Source organism: Plectropomus leopardus, chromosome 11 (genome assembly GCF_008729295.1).
Source record: "Plectropomus leopardus isolate mb chromosome 11, YSFRI_Pleo_2.0, whole genome shotgun sequence".
NCBI classification, from domain to species: Eukaryota; Metazoa; Chordata; class Actinopteri; order Perciformes; family Serranidae; genus Plectropomus; species Plectropomus leopardus.
In genome coordinates, this window is record NC_056473.1 from 28,372,565 (window position 1) to 28,396,285 (window position 23,721).

General features: G+C 39.5%; 2 protein-coding genes across 2 annotated transcripts in view; both read left to right on the forward strand.

Annotated features, from left to right (window-relative positions):
* LOC121950684 (NLR family CARD domain-containing protein 3-like) overlaps positions 1-10,342 on the forward strand; it is a 24,503-nt gene extending 14,161 nt beyond the window's left edge. The window contains exons 9-12 of the mRNA XM_042496761.1: positions 992-1,100; positions 1,676-1,736; positions 3,130-3,182; positions 10,319-10,342. Of these exons, the coding sequence (XP_042352695.1) occupies positions 992-1,100; positions 1,676-1,736; positions 3,130-3,140 (181 nt within the window). The 3' untranslated portion in view covers positions 3,141-3,182; positions 10,319-10,342. The remainder of the gene's footprint in view (positions 1-991; positions 1,101-1,675; positions 1,737-3,129; positions 3,183-10,318) is intronic.
* chka (choline kinase alpha) lies at positions 7,053-19,640 on the forward strand. Its single transcript, XM_042496114.1, has 10 exons — positions 7,053-7,079; positions 10,319-10,432; positions 11,906-12,039; positions 13,376-13,480; positions 14,246-14,304; positions 14,395-14,482; positions 17,062-17,170; positions 17,361-17,467; positions 17,564-17,645; positions 19,581-19,640. The coding sequence occupies exons 1-10, from the start codon at positions 7,053-7,055 to the stop codon at positions 19,638-19,640; spliced, it is 885 nt and encodes a 294-aa protein (XP_042352048.1).
* Positions 19,641-23,721: the final 4,081 nt, after the last annotated feature.

Here is a 23,721-nt window from a genome sequence, read left to right on the forward strand (position 1 = left end):
TGGCACCCTAAATCCTCTGAGTAAGCCCAAAGTCTTCAAGTATGGTATTTATTGGTAATTATTCCTATTCTGAGCTGGACTTTGTCGTTTAAATGGTAATGTGTGACACTGGGAGGCTAATAACGGTGGCAAATTTGTTCTTATTTGCCCAAGCTGCTATTTTAGTTGATAACATAATAGGTTTGATTTTGTTTTTATTAAAATTCCAAAAATGGTTGTTTTGATTCTTATGAAATTCTCTGTCCTACCAGTTAAACCCTATAATACCTGCTTGATTTCTGTCAAAAACACTGGAGGAAGGAAATGAGAAACAAAAGAAGAAATTACCCCAAAATTAGTTAGAAATAGAAAATATAGAAGAAAATTGCTTAAAATTAGTAAAAAAAATAAACAAATACATTACAGGAAGGAAATAAAGAAAGAAAGTTAAAAAAAAAAAAATAATACCATGAAAGTGATGTGGAAAATGTGCTTAAAATCTTTTAAATAATTTTGCAACACGATTTTAAATATGTAATTATGATTATTAAAATGATTTTTTTTGTCCTTTTTTTTTACCTTCCACCCCTTTTTTTCTAGACATTTTCTCTAGCTTTTTAAAAATCAACTAATTTCTTGCAATTTGTGAGACATTTAATCATGATTTTTTAGACGAAATTGCACCAATTTGCACAGAGATCATAGGCTTAAATACCTGTGAAAGGCGTCTGAAAGCAGCACAAGATAAGTGATGTTGCTCAAGGTTTCAAAGGGTTTAAACAGCACGACATTTAGCCCCAGCCCAAGACGATAATGTATGTAAGGCTTTTACAGGCATTAGTTGAGCGAGGTAAAGTGAGACTGTGGGAATTTCTAATGTATCCTATGCTATTATTAGATTTAAACTTGTAGAGTATAATGAAGAGAGATACAAGAGTTACAATAGCTTTTTGAAGCCATATACATGCTATGATGGTAATATTCACCGGCTGTCTGACTGTCTGTCCTCCAGGGGTGGTCTGAGCAACAAGCTCTTCCTGTGCAGCCTCCCTGACAGCCTGGACACTGTGGGGGACGAGCCCAGGAGCGTCCTGCTGCGTCTCTATGGGGCCATCCTGCAGGTGGGAGCCGCATCTCTTATCACACAGCTGAACAAACTGAGTCACAAGTAATACACACACTCCTCACAAGGATGTGTTGTTGTTGTATCTTAGAAACTAGTTTCCCTCAGTAGTGTGTAGCTTTTTGCGTAATAGTTAAAGTTAAGCTGCTTTTAATGAAGATAAGTGCTTCTATACTGCACACACACACATAACAGCAGAAATGTAAAAATCCTGCACTGACTTTCTTGTAAGCACCATTGCGAATGTTTGACTTGTATGCCTTCATCACAGAGATGACTCGTGTAACCGGGGTCAAAGGTTAGTCGACAGTTTGAGCTGATAATAACAGAAACCAGACAATAAACCAAAAAAAAGACCTACAACTGTGCTATGTGACAGTGCCATCACCACACGTTGTTTTGTGTGTGTGTGTGCGTCTGCAGGTCACATGCTTATGTTAGTGTATGCATGCATGTGCAGTTATGTCTTCACGTGTGTATGTGTGTGTGTACGCATGTGTGTGTGCGTGTTAGCCATTGTTGTACATGGTGATGTACCCCCATGGCTGTACATGCATGTGTTCTTTGCCGTAGGCTTCCCAAAGGAGCGTGCCTTGGGCACTCTTGTTCCCAGGTGAACCCACCAAAAAACACGGTACAGTATGAGATCTCTGAAATCTCAGCCTAATACAAAAACGTAACACACACTCATGTAGCATAAACCTGGCGGACAAAGCGGGGAAGATACAGTGAGGAGAGAAAACAAAGTGCTGAAACACCTCTCCTGTCCGTCTCTTTTCTTCTCTTAATCCCTGCCTTGTGACTCTCAATCGTTAAGAAGTCAGCTGAACTTTTAAACAGGCGCCAAACAGAGGAGCCTGAGGATGAGTCGGCACGTTTAAAGCTCGCTCAGCCAAAAAAAATCAAACGGCAACAAGAGAAGTCTAATGTGCAGTTTGGCTTGTTGTTGCTCAAAAGCAGATAGAGTATCTTTGTGCGGCAGCACAGTGGTCACAGATAGTCTAAGATGATGTGGCTTGTTTGTCCAAGGTTCATGATCCCAGTGCTGCGAAGTGTTACAGAGCAAAGATAACCATTTAGTCACCATCCCCTCCTTCAGTGTATTGATTAAATTTACAAATATTTAGTGACAAGAGTTCAAGGACTTTGATGCATTTGCACAAGACTCCTGATTACAGCAAACTCTAATCTCCTGCTGGTGTTTGTAATCGTTTGAGGTGATGGTTTTTAGCTGTTTGTTGCAGCGTGCCGCGATAAATAAACAACAGAGCCAAAACAAAGACACAGCGATACGGGCTGCTTTCATGCTGCTTTCTCAGCCGTCAAATTTTCCCAATGATACCTGAATTAAGTATTAACTAAAAGTCTGCGTAATAAAACCTAAGCATGGCTTTTATTGCTAGGGATGTCTGAGAGGGCAAAAGCAGCGTGTCCTTCACCAAGGTAACTGTCCCCATCTCCATCAGGACACAACCGCCTCTCAGGAATTACTGACGTCTAATCAAAAAGCCAATATGATTAAGGAACTTTGTGTCATTATTAGAGTGCACAGCTACTAATGAATAAACAAAGGCTAACGGCACCGGAGACAGCGTTTCTCAGCAATGAAGATATGTGGATAGCATGTAGGATGATGGGTAGATTCACCAAATAAATATGCCTTTTTTTTTTTTTTTTAGCTCCAGTTTTATGTAATCCGCAGTAAAAAGCCACATTCAACAGCAGGTTTTGAGTCAGTTAATAGAAGATCGTTTCTTACTCCTCTTCGGAGATAACTCTGCTATCTCTAGACTCTGATCTCTATCTCCGCTCTCTCTTTCTCGCTGTTGAGACAAGCAGTTAGTCAGGGAAAACGCAGCAATCAGTCCGACCAATCCTCTGCACTGTCATGTCCAAAAGACTCGGTGTGTGTTTGAACTCATACTGTACTGTCTGCACTGCGGGGATGGTTAGGTTTCTATGTTGACGCTCATGGACGGCTTCACATGTATTCATGGATAGTTCTTTCCTTTTTCTTTTGTTGATAGATGTCCTGTAATAAAGGGATTCCCGACAGTCAAACAAAGAAAATCACTTCCAAGTAAGTAACTGATGATGGTGCCACCATACAGTGTGTTCCTCTGCCCAGGGTGTCACCCAGTGTCCGTCCAGTCACCACGACACTCATCTCATCTTCACACCCGTGTCTGAACATATTCTTTTGCTTCCCTAAATTCTCCTCTGACTCATGTTGAACTCTCTGTCGGGTTGCTGTGATCTCCAACAGGGTGATATAACAGAGAAGGCTGAACTTTTTATAACCCTGTGGGGTTTTGAACTGAAGTTCAGAATCGATTTAACACTGTCTCCACTTACTAACTGCTGCCAGAGCATGACTTTAAAAAATTAAATTGAGTTTGGAAATGCTACAGCCACTCATTTCTTTTCTGTGGAACTTTTTCGTGCAAACCTGAATATACGACTCTTATTTTTTCGGAAATCTGAGCCCGTCTGGCTTCAATTTAACACCTGGATCTATATCAGTTTTCTTGAGCTGCATTTAAATGCCTTTCGCTAGCATTTAAACCTCAGAAACCAGAGGAAATTGGTTTGGTTACTTTCAGAAACACAGGAAAAAACCATAATGAAATCAAACAGCAAAACACAAGTAAAAGGTGACAAGGAAATTATCTAAAAAAAACTCTAAAAAACTCCAACAAATTGCAGGAAAGCAAGAGAGGGTGGCAAAAAAACTTGAAGGTTAATTTAGAAGAAAGCGATAACTAAAGAAAAGAAAAAAATGTTGAGAAAACTATATTAATACTTTCTTAATTATATATTTAAAATTATGTGTCAGATAAATATTGGTATATTTTTTAGCACTTCCTTGAGGTCATTTTCTTGTTTCTTGTTTATTTTTTACTTTTCTCTCTGTCTGTCTTTATTATTATGTTTTGCTTATCTTCAGGGAATTTTCTTGTACCTTTTCACTAACCTCTTGCTTATTTTTGGGCCATTTCTTGTTAAGTTGCATATCGCCCAATTCCATGTTTTTGAAAGAAGTTCAACTGAAAAAAAATATCTCGAAAATAAAACAGTAAGTACAGAAACAACAGAGGGGGTTTTTTTAAAATAATCTGCCGCAAAATTAATCCGATATGTTCAGAGAGTCACTGCTGGCAGCCTGAAGCGCTGCCAAGCCTCATACCCAGTGGCCTAGAAATCTCGACAACCTTTGACCCTCACATGACATCGCTGAATCACAACTCCCTGTCATGTGACGGAGTGAGGTCATCAGCTACGCTGTTGTCGCCTCTCTGGCATCCTTTCCTCAAGAATGCTTATTGTCCTCTGCAGTTAGTTGAGCGGCTAATGCAGAGCTGACCCTGTGTCAGTGTCTCTGCATAACCTCTCCTGGATCCTAGTATTCAAAGTATTCAAAGTACTTTTTTTATATGTTGTATAATGTCACAGTACATGAACAGATCCTAATGACTCTAAAACAACTCACTGGATAAACGGACTTGCTTGTACAACCGGTAGAATAAAACGTTTGTTGAGTATGCTGCTGCAAAGATATATTAATGCCCATAGGATCAAAAATTTACAAAGTGACTACTACATTGTTTAGGACAGCACTTAATGTGGCTCTCTCTGCGTGAACATGGAAATGGAGTAAAAATGGGAATGGCGAGGGTGTAACGCGTAACGAGCCTTTATAGAAATTTAATGGAGGCAAAAGTACAATATTTGTCAGTCAAATTTAGTGGAGTCAGTGTAATAAGTGGAATAAGTTTTAAAAAAAAAAGCCCAAAACCTCAAGTTCAGACACTCAAAAACTGTACTTAAGTAAATGTACTTCGTTACTGTCCACCACTAATGCTGTCTGATGAAGGTAAATCCTATTTGGATTAGACAGGATGACACCGATTATACCCTGTGGGGATACTTCTCACGTCACAGCAGCAAAGCAACACGTCAGATATACTGTAGATATAAAGAAGAACATGGTGTACAAATGACAGGTACCACAAAATATACTCAGTACTATGTACGTATATGCTCTGCATAACCTCTCCTGGATCCTAGCATTCAAAGTACTTTTTTTTATATGTTGTATAATGTCACAGTACATTAACAGATCCTAATGACTCTAAAACAACTCACTGGATAAACGGACTTGCTTGTACAACCGGTAGAATAAAACGTTTGTTGAGTGTGCTGCTGCAAAGCCGATATTAATGCCCATAGAATCAAAAATGTACAAAGTGACTACTACATTGTTTAGGACAGCACTTAATGTGGCTCTCTCTGCGTGAACATGGAAATGGAGTAAAAATGGGAATGGCGAGGGTGTAACGCGTAATGAGCCTTTATAGAAATTTAATGGAGGCAAAAGTACAATATTTGTCAGTCAAATTTAGTGGAGTCAGTGTAATAAGTGGAATAAGTTTTAAAAAAAAAGCCCAAAAACCTCAAGTTCAGACACTCAAAAACTGTACTTAAGTAAATGTACTTCGTTACTGTCCACCACTAATGCTGTCTGATGAAGGTAAATCCTATTTGGATTAGACAGGATGACACCGATTATACCCTGTGGGGATACTTCTCACGTCACAGCAGCAAAGCAACACGTCAGATATACTGTAGATATAAAGACCATAACATGGTGTACAAATGACAGGTACCACAAAATATACTCAGTACTATGTACGTATATGTGCCGATACAGACAGGTTACAGATATAAATATGTCAAATTTTCAAATAATGGTCCCAAACTGCAAAAAGAATCATGCCTTTAATTGAAAATAGCTTACATAAGAAATTTTACCCCTAATTTCCCTTGTCAACACTTCGTTCGTGTTGTCTTGTAAATTAAGTATGATGTACGTTTCCATTCCATTATTTCCGTCAGTATAATAAATGAGTCAAAAATGCATTACGTTAAAGTTAAATAAAGTACTGTTATAATTAAATAAATTAAAGCAGAACTTATGATGCTTTTATTTTGAAAGAACCAATTGTACAACAATTGTTTCACACTGGTTCAGTTCAGGTCAAAGGGATCTTAGCGACCTGCATTTAATAAAATCCCCCCTTACCGGTTTCTTGACTCACATTCAGTGAGAGATAAGTATTTAGGTTAAAGCAGCAGCTGCTGGCAGCGTGCAGTGCACCTGCTGCATCGCTCCAAGGCCAACTGCTGAATATCTCCGAGCTGAGTAGCAACACTGATATGTGACCAGAGTAACAATTTAGATTCAAATGTGTTTAAATATCCAGAGAGAACATGGGTTCACAGACTGGGATTTTACATCCATTCAAAAAGTATATTCATATTTACTAGAGGAAGTAACTGTTTCCTGTCCAAAAGCAGGAAATAGTGCTATAAGAGTGTTGAAATTCCTCTGAACAGTGAGCTGGCCTGACTTGTTGATAATTAACTTTTGAACGGCCCAGAACTAGTCTTGGAGTGTAACCAAATCAAACAGGCCGCTAAAACAAACAGTGGCATTTAAAATAGGTCAGAGGAAATGAAAAAGAGGTTGATGAGGGGCTGTGGGGCTGTTCGATGGTCGATATGGGACCGTCAGGTTCACTGTGTGGGACACTGTTCCAGCCTCTAAAGAGCAAAGGACGGATGGCCTGACCGCCTTCACTGACATTTGTTTCTTGTTTGTTTGTTTTTTGTTTGTTTATCTATTTCGAACAACAAAAAAAGAAAGAAAAGAACAGAAAAAAACAACAACGAATGAAGAATATGAAGTTAAAGCCCCACAAACTTTTTTCATTCAGCTCCTTACTACAGTATGAGTTATGAGGTCTAACATGAACAAGCTGTTTTGTCCAAGTTTAAACTGTTTTTTTTGTTTTTTGTTTTTGTTCTTTAAGAAATGTAAATATCCTTCGTTCTTTCAGTATGGGGTTGTGTTGCTAACTGGCAATCTTTCGGTTTCCAGTTTTGATAGATGAATGCAGACGACCACCGTCTGCTGGTAGTGTGGAGTATGGACCGCTGGTCTGCGGTCGTGTTTTCATTTGCAACTTTTTGGCAAAGACACGGCAAGTCAATGCGACGCAGCAGGGTGCTTTCATCACCGCAAGTTCTCGGATGTCGGCTTGGTGTGCCACGGCCTTTAGATTTGCCCCTCACCTGGGAGCACTTCGCCCTGGCAGACCCTTGCAGAAGCTATTTTTCCTGAACAACACAGCTTCTGGTGTATTTCTTTACATCTTAATGATATAAAGAAATACCTGAAGTCATTTATTCAGCGACTTTAATGATGTTCAACATCATTTCAGGCTACAATGTAGCTGTCTTACTGGTGCCACCAAATTTACAGTCAGTGTGTCTGAGTACAACTATTGGATTGCCCCATTTTTCTAATCACTAAGGCTAAATTTAAATCAGTAAACTAAACAAGAGCACAGTCAGCATCACTATTGTTGGCATAGCTGTACGGCGCTGTCCTCAAATACCTGCAATGATATCCAAGGGTTATCTCTTGAATAGAGCACAAACCGAATCCTTTACTTTACGCTTTGATCTGCAGTTTTACTATCGACCCAGCAGATGTAGGTTAAAACAAACCAACCAAACCTCTGCATATTCAGAAGGTTAGTTCATTTATAGGCTGAATGCTGCAGATCTAGGTCAGTACAACGACCATTACAGAGACGATGTACTCGCTGACTCACTGAAGTATCGTTAGAGGAGTGCCCCGCAGTATAAGCCGACCCCTCAGGTCTTTGCTCTGCTTTAGGAACAGGCTGCCAGATGGTTTCTTGTCTGGCAGTATGTGTGTCAAGATGATTATGGTAATGTGGATAATTCACGTAGGAGATTTAAAACAGCATGTGATCAGCACTCTGCAGATAAAGCATTACATAACGATGGAGAGTATTTTCTAGGCGCATGCCCTGGGAACGAAGCAGATTGTGCTGCTGTCCAGGAGACATTTCATCCCCTTTGTTTATGGTTTTCAAGAATTATAAATTGTTTTGCTGTTTCCTGTGTTTACATCATCAGAGCTTGCTCAAGAACTGTTCTTAAATACAAATTTGAGGTACTAAATAAAGCTTTACCAAATCAACCAACCGTTTTATAAATGTAAGCTGAACAAATTGCCACCTTCTCCTAGCTGGCATACAGGTGGACCGTCGCCATAATTGAAAGGTCAGTTCCTTTTTTTACCCTTTTTACAGCGCGGTGCCCTCAAAAATGATCAGAAATTTCGCCTTAGAGTTCATTTTGGACGCTTCATAAACCTTAGCTGGCCCCATCACAATTCATAACAATTATATTCTCTGAGTAAAAGCTGAACATGTGATTGATTTTCCACCTTCTCTTTAGAGTGTAATGTAATTTCCAACTTTAACACAGCAAAGACACTGAGTCTCTGAGAGGGAGAATGAGTATTGACCGTCTCTGTAGGTGGTGTTGTACTGTTTTGTTTTGAGAAATGTGACATCAAGGCGGCCACAAAGCAGGCAGTATTGTTTCCTTTGAGCCGCTTCCTGCTGGACGCTCAGTGTGAAGCACATTCCCTGGCAGGTAGCCGAAGACCCCGGCGCTCACATCCAAATCTTTGCCTCTGCAGCAATTTCTCTGAAAGTTATTCACTTCAGAGGGTTAAGATGGGAATATGTTATATTGATGTCTGTAGCAGCTATTGTCAGTTAGATGGAAATGCAGAAGATTGCAGCATTAGCTGGTAAAAAAAATATATATTTTGATGATGATGATGATGATTATTGTTATTAATATGTATATATATTATAGGGGAGTATTTTCAAGTACTTTTCTTGTCACTTTTTAAATCTAAATCTGCCTATTTTTGGGGCCATGTCTTGTTAAGTTTTTTATTGCCTTCTCCCTGTGTTTTTGAAGGAAAATGAACCAAAATGCTCTCAAATTGTTCTCCAGAGAAGGTTTTAAGCAGTTTTTTTTAAGAATAAGTAACTCTTGTCAAAACATACAACACTGCTTACTAACTTGAACTGAACTGAAGTAAGTGGGGTTTTTTGGGGGTTTTTTTTGCTTTCATGCCACTTTAAATTTGACTCATTTCTGTCCTCATTACAACTCTGGCCCCAAGAGATGTTTTTGTAAATATAACCTCACTAATGACAGTTTTCAGTTTCTCACAGTTTAAATCTGTCCTCTGCTAATGACCTCCTGTCCATTTGGTGCAGAGTCTTGTTTTCTGTCTGAGGAGCCAGCATGCAGCTCCAGGGCATGTGTTTGTGCTGGTATGAGAAAAGGTTTCCCAGTTAACCTTGAGCCCCCGTTGGGCTCCAGGCTACGTGTATTGGTGTGTGACTTTTGTCTGTCTCAAAGATAAAGGTAGAAAGACAAGGCTGTCCTCTTTGCACCAACAACTTCACTACTGCTTTCAGCGGCCAAACTCTTCCTGGAAGTTTTAATCTGCCTCTTGTGCTCTCCTCAGCGCTCTGACAGGCAAACCCAACTAACCCTAACCACAGCTTTTCTCCTCATTCAGACTCCCCCGTCCTCCTCCTTCACCCCTTGTTTCCTATTCACATTGAAATGCAAAGTAATTCCATTACAGAGCATGATCAGTGTTATAGTTTAGATGTCTTAACATACACATATGTTGTCTATAAGCTGATAACACAAAGGCCTAGTTATCATACCATATTCACAAGGAAATATATTTGTTCAAAATCAACAGCATGTGTTCATAGGAGTTAAATCTATAATCCTTAAAGGAAAAGTTTTTAATTTTTTTTATTTTTTGAGGTGTGGATGTTCTTATCCATACACAATATGTTAATTACAAATAGCAGAAGTCAGTCAGTATGCCCCAGATTTTACCCACCTAAATAAAAGTCCCACCTAAAAAAACAATATCAAAAGTGTATGCTGCATTTAGAATATTTTTATTGCTTTACCTCAATGTCAGACAGGGATTTCCAACGGAAAAATGAAGCTGTCATATTTCTTTTTCAATACCAGACTCTATTGTGGCACCCAGTGGCTCACCTGGCAGAGCAGGTGCCCCGTGTACAAAGGCTGACACGACGATTGTTTCATTCGTTACTCAAGCCGTACTTCACCCTAACTTTCATGTTTTCAGACACCGTGACCAGAAAAAGATCTTAATCTCATATCTTATTCTGTCCTCACTGCTTCACAGCACGTGTGGGTAGTGTCTGTCTGTCGTGCTTTAAATGCTAAGCTGCTAACTTTCTTACTGTTGTGTGTTTTCAGGGGGCCGAGGCCATGGTGTTGGAGAGTGTGATGTTTGCCATCTTGGCAGAGAGGGAGCTGGGACCCAAACTCTATGGTATTTTCCCTCAGGGCCGACTGGAGCAGTATGTCCCTGTAAGTTACCACGCTGTGCTTCATATTCACATCTCTTTATGTATCCAAGTGAGGAGCAAAACTTTGATGCATAGTAACGCACACACAGGCAGAGAGACAGAGTCATTTTATATCACAGTATACCCCAAATTTGGATAGATGAAGTTGATATTAAAAAAGCTTCTTTTGAGAATTTAGCCCTTGGACCTAGTATTTAAATATGTAAAATTTTCATTTAAATAGGATGTTGGCTCCACCTTTAATGTGTAAAGAGGGTTCATTTGCATGTTTGGAGTTATCTTTAGGTAAAAGTACTAATGCCACACTGTGGTGCTTAAGTAAAAGTATGTAAATTTAAACTGAAAATCTTCTTAAAGTATAAAAAGTAAAAGTACCCAATGCAGTGAAATATTTTTAAAAAAGTAAATACAGAAAATAACATCTAAAAAATTCAAAATTGTGAAAAAAATTGAAAAAGATGTAAACGTTTACCAAAAGTAAAGGCATTTATTTTTCTTGCAATTGACCAATCAATTAAATCAAATAATTTTTTCATCTGAATTTGTTTAAACTGTTTGGGGTTTGTTTTCCAACAAAATATATTTTATAAACTCTTCCTGTGATTTTTATGCAAAAAATTGCAAAGTAACCAGCAACTAAAGCTTTTGCAGAGATGTAGTGAAGTAAAAAGTACAATATTCCCTCTGACATGTAGTGGACTAAAAGTATAAAGTGGCATGGAAAGAAAATACTCAAGTAAAGTACAAATATGTCAAACCAATTGAGTAAATGTAGTTAGTTAAATTCCTCCACTGTCTTTAGGTTGAGGCTCTTGGTGGGATTCTCTGGAATTAATCATACAACAGGGTTTGTGTATTTATGTGCGGCGTACTGTTCAACGATGCATCATTGATCGATGTTCAGGGAGAGTTAATAAACCATAAAACATCTGCTCCTAGTTAAACAGAACTGTGTTACACAATTTGCTTTACTCGCGGGGGAAAATCATTTTGACCTCAGCTGTAAAAGAGCAGCCACGAGTCATTCAAACAGACTCTTTGACCTTTAATTCTGGGATATTATTTCTCAACCTCAGTAAACTGCACAGTGCCCGCTCATGTTTACCCAGCGGGCATGTGTGGACTGCTTTAAACTGATTGGATATTGGTGTCTCTAGAATCTTAGAGTATTTTAGTTTTAGTTTTTTTTTTTTTTTTAATGAATCTGGGTTTAGTGGCATCATAAATGTGAGAAATAAGATTCTCTATATAATCACTCAGCGGGTTTCCATTAACTCTCAAATTGTGCAAATTGAAATTTCTACTATGAAATAAGCCGGATGGAAACATGTTTAACACTGAACACTTTTTATCTCTGACGGTGGATTTATGGTTTGTTGAGCCGCCTCAGTCAAAGAGAGGCTCTGTTGAATTTGCATCTTATTATTGTTATTATTAATATTATTATTAACCATTCATAATATCCTGTTGACAGAGTCGTAAACTGGACACCTGTGAGTTGAGCGACCCCAGCATCTCAGCTGAAGTTGCAGAGAAGATGGCCAAGTTTCACGGGATGAGGATGCCCTTCAACAAGGAACCCAAGTGGCTGTTTGGAACCATGGACAAGTAAGTCATTTAAAGTCCCTTTTACACGGCAGGAACTTTCCTCACGAGGAACCTTTTGAGGAACTCGTTGTGTTGACCCCAGGCACCAGGGTCTTAATTAAGTTCTAGTGATATCCTTTTACCCAAACCCAAATGATACCCAACCTTATTTCTGCGTCTACATACTACGCCCTATACTGTACTAGGTTTCCTTCTGTGTCATAATTGGGTGACATTGCACGTGGTCGTGTTTAGGCAACAAAGGCACATGGCAACCAACGCTGGGATGTCAACAAACGCACACACTGGTACAGATGGTTAGGATCAGGAAAAGGAGGCATATGGTAAGGTGTAGGGAAAAAAAACATCACATTCAGACAGGAAGCGAACACTGGACTCCTGAATGAAAATCCGTGGTTTGTTAGACCCATCCTCCACCCCAATACATCAGTAGGGGGAGCGTTTCCACCTGACGCCGTTCTGTGGCGTATCATTTCGGTCTGGCTGTCTTCTCAAGTGACACCGCATATGCATGTATCAGGCTGCCGTAAAAGGTGGCTTTTGGCTGAAAGCACTGTAAAAGCAGTGGTATTTGACGACTTCAGAATGAACCGGCCTTTTCACCGCTGCAACAACCTCACGTCCCGTCATGTTGTGTTTTCATACATCAGCAGAGTAATTTGCCTAATCACCAGCCTTAAGACGACCTTGGAAACACAGATAACAATGCACTGAAGTTCCCTAAAAAATAGTATAGTTACTCACAGGAGATTTTGGTGGAAACATGACTTAAGTTTTGTCAAAGCGATATTCAATACTGCCCTACCTTGTGTCGTTTTTTCTCTATTCAGAAAACCCTCTGGTTATCTGGCTAATACCTGTTGTCCATGTAAGTTTACATTAAAACAGGTCTCGAAAGAGAGACTGAGAACGAAGTTTAATCCTTACATGGTGAGTCGGCTCACTGATAACTTATCAACAGGTATTAGGTGACAGGTGGCTTATCAGGATGCAAATCTGTTATAATTACCAACAAGTTTATTTGTTGGGTGTTTACGAGGTTTACATTGCACAATATTTGTCAGCGTGTGGCGATAAAGTCCAATGTCCAGTTTTCCTGATTTTCTGTGACGGTACTGACCACTGTTGACTGTTATCATTTCCCAGATGTATCACAAGCATTACTCACTCGTGACCGATTTAGTAAATTTCCATGTCAGAAAAGAAAGAGGATTCACATATCAGAAATAGATCATGTTGTATTAATTCTATATCACATTATTCTAAGCTTAAACAAATAAAAAATAGTGTATGCATAAGAAAAGGGGGTCTAATATGTGTGTAACACTCTCACCAGGTACCTGAGCCAAGTCATGAGGCTGAACTTCACCAGAGAGTCCCACCTGCGTCGCTTCAACCGCCTGCTCAGCTACAACTTGCCGCAGGAGATGGATATGCTTAAGTATGTTCCCACACACACACCGTACAGCACAGAGTGGATCACAAATGACACATGCACTGCAAAGTTTCCTAATGTGATGTTATGTAAGAGACTGTACAGAATGTGTCGGTCCTGTGCTGGTGCTTACCACAGGAAAACCTCAGATTAACCCGAATACGTTTTGAGAGACCACTCAAAAAACAAACATTGTGTCACTGATATGACAAAGTTCAGACTTGCAAACAGATAATGAAGAAAAAACGTGGGCGAACTGGCTTTTGTTCTTCCAAAAACATGAGTAGAGGGCTGTTAATAATTTAAGAAGAAATTACCCAGAAATAAGCAAGAAATTAGTAAAAATTCCAAGAAAAGTATCTGAAAATTTGCACAAAGAAACACCCCAAATAAACAAAAAACAAATTTGGGGAAAAAAACAGACACAAAGGGCCACCAATCGGACTCGAACCCATGGCCGCTACGACAAGGACAAATAGCCTCTGAATATGTGGCGTACACCACTCAGTCATGTGGTTTTGAAGCCAAGGGGCCCTGATGGCAAAGGCATGGTCACCTTTAATTTTAAGCGCTGACTTTGGAACAGCCTCACCTGAGGATCTATGGCTTATACGGGGTCAATGCTTCTGTTATGTAGCATGGGGGCAGACCCAAATGAGCTTTAAAAGTGATGATTAAAATCTTTAATATAATGAAGTGAAACACAGAGGTTAAACTGTATTTTGAAAAAGGAGCTTGTTAAACGCGGCTGATTAACCTTTGTATGTTCAGGTCTCTGCTGGAGTCCACGCACTCTCCCGTAGTGTTCTGCCACAACGACTGTCAAGAAGGTAAAACATACCGATGCCGACAACCCTGGTATCCTGTGCAATTGCTTTTCTCCATTAAAAAAAAATAATATTCCTGTGTGTTGCTTTCAGGGAACATCCTGCTGCTGAAGGGTCGCCAGAGCTCAGACAAACAGAAGCTGATGCTCATTGACTTTGAATACAGCAGCTACAATTACAGGTAAGTTAGCAATGCCCCTAACGCATTTCAATGAACTGATCGTACTCACACGTGCCGTCTGTGTATCCAAAGCCTGATATATCTTATTTTCTGGAGAGTTTCATTTTTGTCTGAAAACTAATAAAACAAAACATTGCATGTTCCCTTGTCACAGTGAATATGGGCACAGGTTCAGTTCAGCAGCGTGACGTTCGTATTACTGCTCACAAGAATTTGTAATAATCCACAGCTGAAAGGAGTCTCCCACAAACTTACTTTTGTATGATTAACGTTTACTGAAAACAACAGTGTGCAGCTGTGTTAGACAAATACTTTGCATAAAAAAAACAACCCAAAAACCATCACACCGTACAGTTAAAATTAAATTCAAGATGCATCCTCCATTTTTATATACAGACTATGTCAGTAGTTCCAGACTGGAGTCCTCATTTATCTTTCACTCACATTAGATTATTATTTCAATTTTATTTCACAAAATGTTAACGATCACCCAAAAATCAGCAAGAAATCTACCTATTAGTAAAAAAGAAAAAAACAAGACAAAACAAAAACACACACAAAAAACAAATAAGTAAAAACAAGGAAATGACATGGAAAAAGTGCTTGAAAATGATAATTATGACATTTTCCCTGGCTTTTTTTTATTCCCTAGACATTTCCCAGTTTTTTTTTTCATTTCTAAATCCACTGATTTCTTGCAATTTGTCGAACATCTTTTACAAGTTGCTCATTGCCTTTTTTTGTCATGATTTTGAAAAAAAAATCAGCTCAGTGTGCTCAGGTTGAAGAGGTATAAAGACTTGTGAAAGGCATCTGAACACCATAAGAAAAGTTATGTTGTTATAGGTTTTAAAGGGTTAATACTGGACACTTTGGGGTCCATTCTTCATGAGTGACTTCGATGTTTTACACACAATGCAGTCCACCGTGCAGTGTCTGATCCAAACGCTCCCTTCACACTGGCAGCACTGCTGATGCTTAAATCTCCTTCAGCTGCAACTGCTGCGTCACTGTACCGCATCGTCTCGCCAGTTCTTTGCCTCCCAACTGACCTTGGCTCTGCACTCGGTGGATGATCGGTGGTCGGACAGTCTGATATTGAGGCAGAATATGAGCGACAGACAAAAAGAAATAGAATCACCCAGATACTGAGCCAGAAAGGAAGCAAAATCTGAGGGAAAACAGGATATTTCTCTCTAGCGGTTCACGTTCATGGCCACCTCCCTGTGTTGAAATATTTACTGCAGCTGTTATGTAACTGGAATTTGGCAGGCCACTGAGGACGCACAGGATGGAGGCAATGGAAAGACCTTATCCAGACCTGTCAGTGTTACTAACGGTGATGATAGTGCGGTGGATTTCCACTGCAGTCGTGCACAAAGGACTGGGAGTAAGGAAGAGAATAACTGGATTTCACATCTGAAGCACTTATTTACAGCATCTATGACTTCAAATGTGTTCGTTCCTCAGTGTGTGAATTCCTGAGTGGTGCATTTAGGGGAAATGGCAGAGAACACACTAGCCTTGGTTCACAGTCAATCTCAGACAAAAGTCCCTCTCTTTCTCTCTCCTACACACACGAACAAAAACACTCCCTCCCCCCCTGCAGCTCCTTTCAGCGTGGCCCCTTTAAGTCTCCTCATATGTTGCACTGCTGACACGTGACCATCTGCACACATATACCATGCATGTGAGCACGTGTGCCATCATACATGTACAGGAAGACCACACCCACTATTGTGGACACACACACACACACACACACACACACACACACTTATACTGAGGGCTTTTTCTCAGAAAACAGAAATGGTGCACTGCATACACTCACAGCAGTGGGAGGATTTGTGATGGAGAAAATTCCTGGCTCCTGGTAACAGTAGGGCAGTGATACTCAACTTATGGCCCGCGGGCCAGATCTAGTGTAGGGTGGCCCCCCATCCATTTTCATATTCACAATTTTAAAAAAAAGCAATTCACATGGGGAAATGTTTTTGTACTTTTGGTATACATAAGGTGCCATAGTGCTGAAAAAAACATCAAAATAGAGCTTATTAAAAAGTTCCAGTGATATATCCTAATATAGATAGGTCCTAACAAAGCCCCTAATGTCCTAAAATTTTAGAAAGGTCCTCAAATCCTAAAAACATATTGTAATCTGAGAAATGTCCTGAAATCCTAGCAACATCCTAAAATCTGAGAAATGTCTGAAAATTCTAAAAATATTCTAAAGTCCTAGAAATGCCCTAAAATCCTGGAAATGAACTAAAATCCTTGAAATGTTGTTAAATCCTAGAAATGTTAGAAGAATGTAGAAAGGTCCTTAAATACTAAAATTGTCCTAAAGTCCTAGAAACATCCAATAATCTGAGAAATGGCCTAAAATCCAAGAAAGTTCCTCAAGTTCTGGAAAAGTCCTTAACTAGAAATGTCCTAAAATATGTACAGTGTGTACATATACACAAAAACACAAAAACTGACATTAGACACCACAAGGTTTCAAAGGAAGTATTTATTCATGGTTTCTTTATTTATTATGCGTCATCAGTGTCTCTGTCTCTCTTCTGTGCACTTTGCAGGGGATTTGATATTGGCAACCATTTCTGTGAATGGATGTACGACTACAACTGTGAGGAGTTTCCTTTCTTCAAAGTGAACACTCAGGCCTACCCTTCAAAGGCCCAGCAGGTGTGTGTGATAAGTTAATGATATTTTCTGTGTTTTTCACTGCTATGTTTCTGTATCTGTGTGACTAACGGAGACCAGGCGCAACATTGTGGATGGGCCTAACGGGCGTGGGCTAATGGGGAATCAACTAAACTAAACTAAGCTAAAAACTAATCTAAACTTGATGTGGACTTGTCATGTCTCTGTACAGCTGCACTTCATTGAGAGCTACCTGCGTGAGTCCGATCAAGGGTTTGACAACCTGAGTGAAGAGGACCAAATGAAACTGAAAGAGGAGCTGCATGTGGAGGTCAACAGGTGAGTTCAGATGTGACACGAATTGACAAAGAACAAGACAACGTGATAGAAAAGCTTAAAAAGTGACATTAAGTAACCTTGTGTTTTTGATTGTAGGTTCTCCCTGGCATCCCACTTTTTTTGGGGCTTGTGGTCCATCATCCAGGCACGGCTCTCCACCATCAAGTTTGGCTACCTGGTGAGGAAAAGCTTCATTACTTTACTGCTGGCTTTTTTTCTTTTCCTTAATAACTTAAACGGTTGTAATGTATGAAGGAGAAAATAAACCGTATACTGGACTCAGTGAGCTGAGGTAGTGAAAGGGAAACTTTGCCGATTTTCAACCAGCTTTGACTCAAAACAGATGACCCTGACCTGTGTAGATGACCTTATCTAACCAATGCCTAGCTATGACATAAATTTCGTCATTTGGCGTTGGCTCTCACGCTGTTGCTCAAACTGCAGGCTGTACTTACACATTTTCATATTGACCGCCACCCGTGTCACACACCCACCCTTCTCTCGCTCTCTCTTTTGCACACTCGGTAAAACTAGGCAGGGTGTTTAAAACAAATTTAAACACCCTGTTTAACTTTAATAATGAGAGTTTGCAAACAAAAAGTGGTTCTGCTTCCTGCACGGTGAAAACGTTGGCCAAAAAAACGGAGATCAATCAGTAAAACAAATCAGGTGATCAAATTTTACCAAGATCCTGTTACTGAGTTGGATATTTCTCCCCTCAAATGTTTTCAGAAAAATGTTTTAGCTTACTGTTTAACTTTAATACAAGATCACTGGCCGCCTGTGTTTCACATTGATCAGTCTGTGTATGATGTCATGCACTAATGGGAGCGTTTATTGGTCTGGTGTAGCGCAGTGCATTCTGGTAGTTGTAGGTTTTCTACCTCTTGTGCAAAAGTAAATGCCACAGTCCTTTTCCTCCGTTTTCCTTGGTCATATAGCACCAATTTCGTGTCTTTCTGCTGCAGAGACGGCCTAGTTTTATACAAGGACTCCATAACAGTAAAATACTTATTAAAAGACAATAAGTAAGACATAAACTGTTTTGTCCTGGAGGGTGATGCAGTATCAATGTTTACTGTGATAACAGCAGGTCAGAGGAGGCCGGGTTAGGTCAGCCTGACAACATATCATCGAGTCCGACACGGAAAGGTTGGCTCTGTCACAACTCTCAGGGCGAAACAATTCACCCCTGTTGAAGTTGTTTCCACACAACAACCTTTTTAGAAATAATCATCACTAGCATGGATATAATGACTGAATGAAATTTTTGCGAATGTATATATCAAGACTCTGCCGTACTGATAATGATGTTATGTTATTATTATGTATTGTTATACCCTAACCCTACCCTCCCCATTAACCCTTGAAACCTGACCAATTTTTTTTGGTTTCTTGCAAAAACCTGGGGAGCGGCAATGAGAAACTTAAAAAGACATAACCCAAAAATTAGTAAGATATTAGCAAAAAGTTACAAGAAACTAGTATAGAAACTATAGAAAGTATATTTTTTTGGAACACAATTTTAAATACGTAATTACAACTATTAGAAGTTTTCTGTACATTTTCCCTATTTTCTTTTTTCTTTTTTTAGTTTTCCCCTTTTTTCTAAACTAATTTTCAAGTATTTTTTTGCCAACCTCTACTACTTTCTTGCAATTTGTTGAACATATTGCAGTTGGAGTCATTGCTAATTGTAGTTCAGAAAATAGGAAAATTACGAGAAAAAAAAGGGGAAAATGTCTTGAAAAATATGCTTAGAATTAGTCATTATATATTTAAAATTAAATCACCGGGGGAAAAAATGCTTATTTTTTCTAGCACTATTTTCAGGTAATTTTTTTATTGTTTGTTTTCATGGTTTTTTTGTATTTTTGATTTTAAGTCTCATGTAACTTTTTGCTAATTTCTTGCTTATTTTGTCTTTTTAAGTTTTCTCATTGCCTTTTCCCCATGTTTTCAAAGGCATCAAACCAATTTGCTCCAGTTCGAAAAGGTTGGATAGCTTGTGAAAGGCATCTGAACGCAGCACAAAAACACTAATATTAATGCAGGTTAAAGTAGTGTCTGTGTTATATACTGTTTATTCATGTCTTCATTGACTGTGTTGTAGGAGTACGCCCAGGCCAGATTTGATGCCTACTTCCAGCAGAAGAAGATGTGGGCCGTCTAAAGGAGCAAAATGTTTGGACTGACTGGCAACATGTTGAGCCAATTGGCAGGAGGAGGACATACAGGCTGATAGCGACTCCACCATCCACGCTTTACTTCTACTCCTGCCTCGAGAGGATTTGCTGGCTACTGTTGATGTTATGCTCACCAAAGCCAAAACTTGATCATGTGGCTAGGTGCTTCAGGTACGCCCCACAATCCATTGCAGCTCAAAGTTTACACTGTGTAACCTAACTTTCATCACTGGTCAGAACTGCTCTCTGCTTCAGCCGTCTTCAAACCATATCACTAACATGAGGGTTACATCCTGAGCAGGAGAGAGGTGGATTTCGGTTACAGCTCGATTGGAAATGTTAACATTGCATCAATGTATATGTATTGATCATTCCCTTATGGAAATGCTCTGTTGGAAATGACCAAAATGTGAACTTCTCTTAATGGATTCCTGCTTCCCGAAGCAGCCAGTTGTTAACTATGTATATTATATATAGACCTCAAGGTGCCAGTAAATAGGTCCTGTCTATTACTGCTGGGCTGACTTGTTGGCTCATGAAATCATGGCTTGATCGACAGGTCAGATTGATGTCTACACTTAGATATTACACACTTGCTATTTGTTTGGTTTTCTATTTTAAATGGTTCTATTTGACTTTTCTTTATGCCAGGGCAAATACGGTTATGTGGTATTTTCAAGCATGTGATGTTTGGGTTACCTTTTTCTGGGCGACTGGTTAAACTCCACCGAATCAAGTCAAAGACATCAAACATCAGGTCATTCCATTAAAACCAGCTCCGGTTCTTTGTGGCTTCCTGACTAATATTGCACTTACAGTGATCAGTTATGACTTTACTCAACATGTTTATGGTATTATTATGGATAACTGTGACAAGTAGATCCACATCTCTGTATAGTTTACACATTGGGCATTAACATCTGCATCGTCTGATTTCGCCAAAATTACATTCCATCCGCACCCAAGCCTGGGAAAGTGTTGCTACACTCTCTGTTGAACACTTAAGCGTGGCACTGGGCCGATGTGAAAATTCTCAAACCGGTTTGATATTAAGCCAAACTCTGGAACGGATCTGTTCACCAAATTTTACAAGGTGTCTCATTTGATCCAGCAGTCAATCCTGAGTGGATCATAATGACACCATGTCCCAACAGAAAGCGAGTGTCTAACTATCACGTAGCATTGCTTGTCACTGCAGCTCTGAATCCATTCCATTACACTGAATCTTTTAATTACACACCTGTTTTACCTAATGTAAACAAAACCACTCAGCTATCAGCTGTGCACTTGTGATCAGACTGGAGACATAAACACTTTAAAGAAAGATGAGAAGGCTACTTGATATCTTCCTACATTTGTAGTGTTACTTTTTAAAAGTAGAAAACACATGCTTTATACTGTGAAAATTGCTATTGCTTTACATACAACATAACCAACGGGGCACCCAGTGGCTCTGTGGATAGAGCGGGTGCCGCATGTACAATGGCAATGTGCTACAGTGGTTGCAGCGTTGCTTCCTGCTCATGGCCCTTTGCTGCATGTCATCGCCTCTCTCTCCCCTCTTTCATGCTGAAAATCTGTCTTGTCAAATAAAGGCAAAAAGCCAAAAAATAATCTTTAAAAAAACAATATAACCAATAGCAAGTAACGTCTGCCCAGCTTATTTTTAGCGATGGTCAGAGCAGAAACTCTCTTTTGTAGTGAAAAGGGTAGGTTTTGTATAAATAATTCCTCATTTCAACCTCATAAATAAGCTGGTAATTGTCCACTATGGCACTTTCAAAGCGAGCGACAGGAATAAATAGATTTACAGCGTCTGCCAAAAGTTTTGTCGGCTTCACATCCAAATTGTTATATGTGTGCAGTTTAAGTCTTTTTAAGACACAAACTCTGCCATATCTCCTCTCATCACCCCAAAAAGTAAACAAAAAGAGATGCGGCTAAAGGGGATGCGGTTGTGGCCCCCCCCCCCCCCCCCGCTGTCTTTTTCATGTTGCCGACACCATTCGCCTTGGCTTGGCTGTGAATTACACACAACCTACATGACATTAGTTTGTCCATTAGTAAGTTTACAGACATGATATAATATTAATCAAATTGTCATTTTGCCTATTTCTAATGTAATTTGAGTTTGATTTAGTGCTGTGACTGCCTTTAAAATTGCCAGAAGTAATAAATGCCGATTCAGTTGGTTTGAATAAATCAAACCTGTTTAATTTTGTACACTGGACTGGACCGGTGTACAAACCGGAAAACGACCCAACTCTACTAGGGAGCTATCTGACCATATTTTTGCTTTTTTTTCTCTGATGTATGATCACTGCATAGAAGAAAATGTTGCACAGTACACATGACAATGGTTCATTGTTATGGTAATGGTTTCTGTGGTGATGTCAGTGGTGTTTTGGCACAAGTGCCTTCTGCCAACTTGCCTCATCATCATACCCATAATCCAGAATAATGACACAGGTGGTCACATCAGACTGCACAGCTGGATTTCGCATAGACTACGTATTTAGACAACTTGTAGCTGTGCAGTAACTCTATTAAAGGGGCATTTAGTAAATCAGGTTTTGTACAAATTAGTAAACATGTACTCTGTTACTGAGAGCTGAGTCACTGGTGTCAATCACCTCGTCAAACCCACACACACACTGGCTCAATGGCAACTGTCTGCTCCAGCACGCTAAAAGTCTTACGTAGTGCACTTGTAACAAAGGAGGACAGCAGGGGAACAGTGAGGCACTGTGTGCATCAGGCTTACCTCATAGCTCCTGTTTTTAGGCTTTCTCCTATGCAGTGGGACAATAGCTCACAGTTGTTTAAAATGAGAAATGGAGATTGAAAACTCAATCACCAGCTATGCTATTATCCACAGATACATTCAGCACATTTACATGCACAGTTAAGTTAAGCTGTGTTTATAGCTTTATTAGGTCATTTGGTTGGGCTACTGTCCGTGTCCCAGAATACAAGTATGAGGGAGCATTGATTCATTGACAGAAGTATGTCTGACTCTGCTGCTGCAGGTGGTGATATACGCCCTTTCAGCTAGTTTCTATTGGACCTTCCTCCGGTTGGTAATTATATTTAATATTCATGGGGCCGTAATCTAGTGTGCAGACGTTGTTTTTTCTTCTATTGTATTATCTACTGTCCTGCACCTAGCCTTTCATCATCTTGATGTGGGTGCTTTTGTGAACTTTTTTTTTACCTTTTTCGGGTTGACCTATTACGTTACATACCAAACAAGTTAGCAAGTATATCCTCGTCTGTCCAAAATTGCATGCTTCTCATGCTTCTTGCTCTAGCATTCTTCATGTTTGTGCCTTTGTCTTGTTTTATTTTCTTCCCTTCTTCTTCTTTTGTTTTTTATGCTGTTCAACTTCTGGGTCAAAGCCCGGGTCAGGGGCAGTGGCGCATGCACACAATGCTTAGGCCAGTTCAAGTCCGATTGAGGCTTATACATGAAAGAGTACATTGACTCTCAATCACATTATCTAGGTGAGTTAGTCCAACGAGAAATTCAACTTGGTACGATTTCAGTGGGACTGACATGTTTACATGTGTTTTAAAAGCCCAGTTTGAATAATAGTAATAATACATTTTATTTATAGAGCACTTTTCACAATACTCAAAGCCACTAACACAATAATTCAACTTTTTCTAACATCATGTAAACGTACTGAGTGGTTTATCATCTTTTTGCAACTCTTTTTGCATTCCTCTTCTCACTGTAAGTGGTACCAGTGATCACGAGCTAGCCTCTTTCTACAGGAGCTGTGCCTGTTATCATTAGAAGTGCTAACAATGTAGCATTTCACATACTGAAAGGGTATTCAGTGAATAACAGACTAAAACTGATTTTCAGAAAAGCCCACCTTTTTATTTACTGTTGCTAACACGCCTGTCAAGCTTTCCAACAAATTAAGTTACCAATCTAAAATCTAAAAATTCTCAGTAGCCGGTCGATTTTGACAGCGGTTATGACAGCTGTCACTAGCATATTTTAACAGCTCTGGCTAGCTAGCTAGTCAAGCTAATGTAGGCTCCATGAATTTATTAAAA

Bases quoted from the DNA above. Each gene is read 5' to 3' on its own strand.
- chka (XM_042496114.1), top strand. From the start codon at position 7,053: ATGAATGCAGACGACCACCGTCTGCTG. The intron at 14,305-14,394 runs GTAAAACATACC...TGTTGCTTTCAG, and splicing joins CCACAACGACTGTCAAGAAG to GGAACATCCTGCTGCTGAAG. The intron at 17,171-17,360 runs GTGTGTGTGATA...GTCTCTGTACAG, and splicing joins ACCCTTCAAAGGCCCAGCAG to CTGCACTTCATTGAGAGCTA.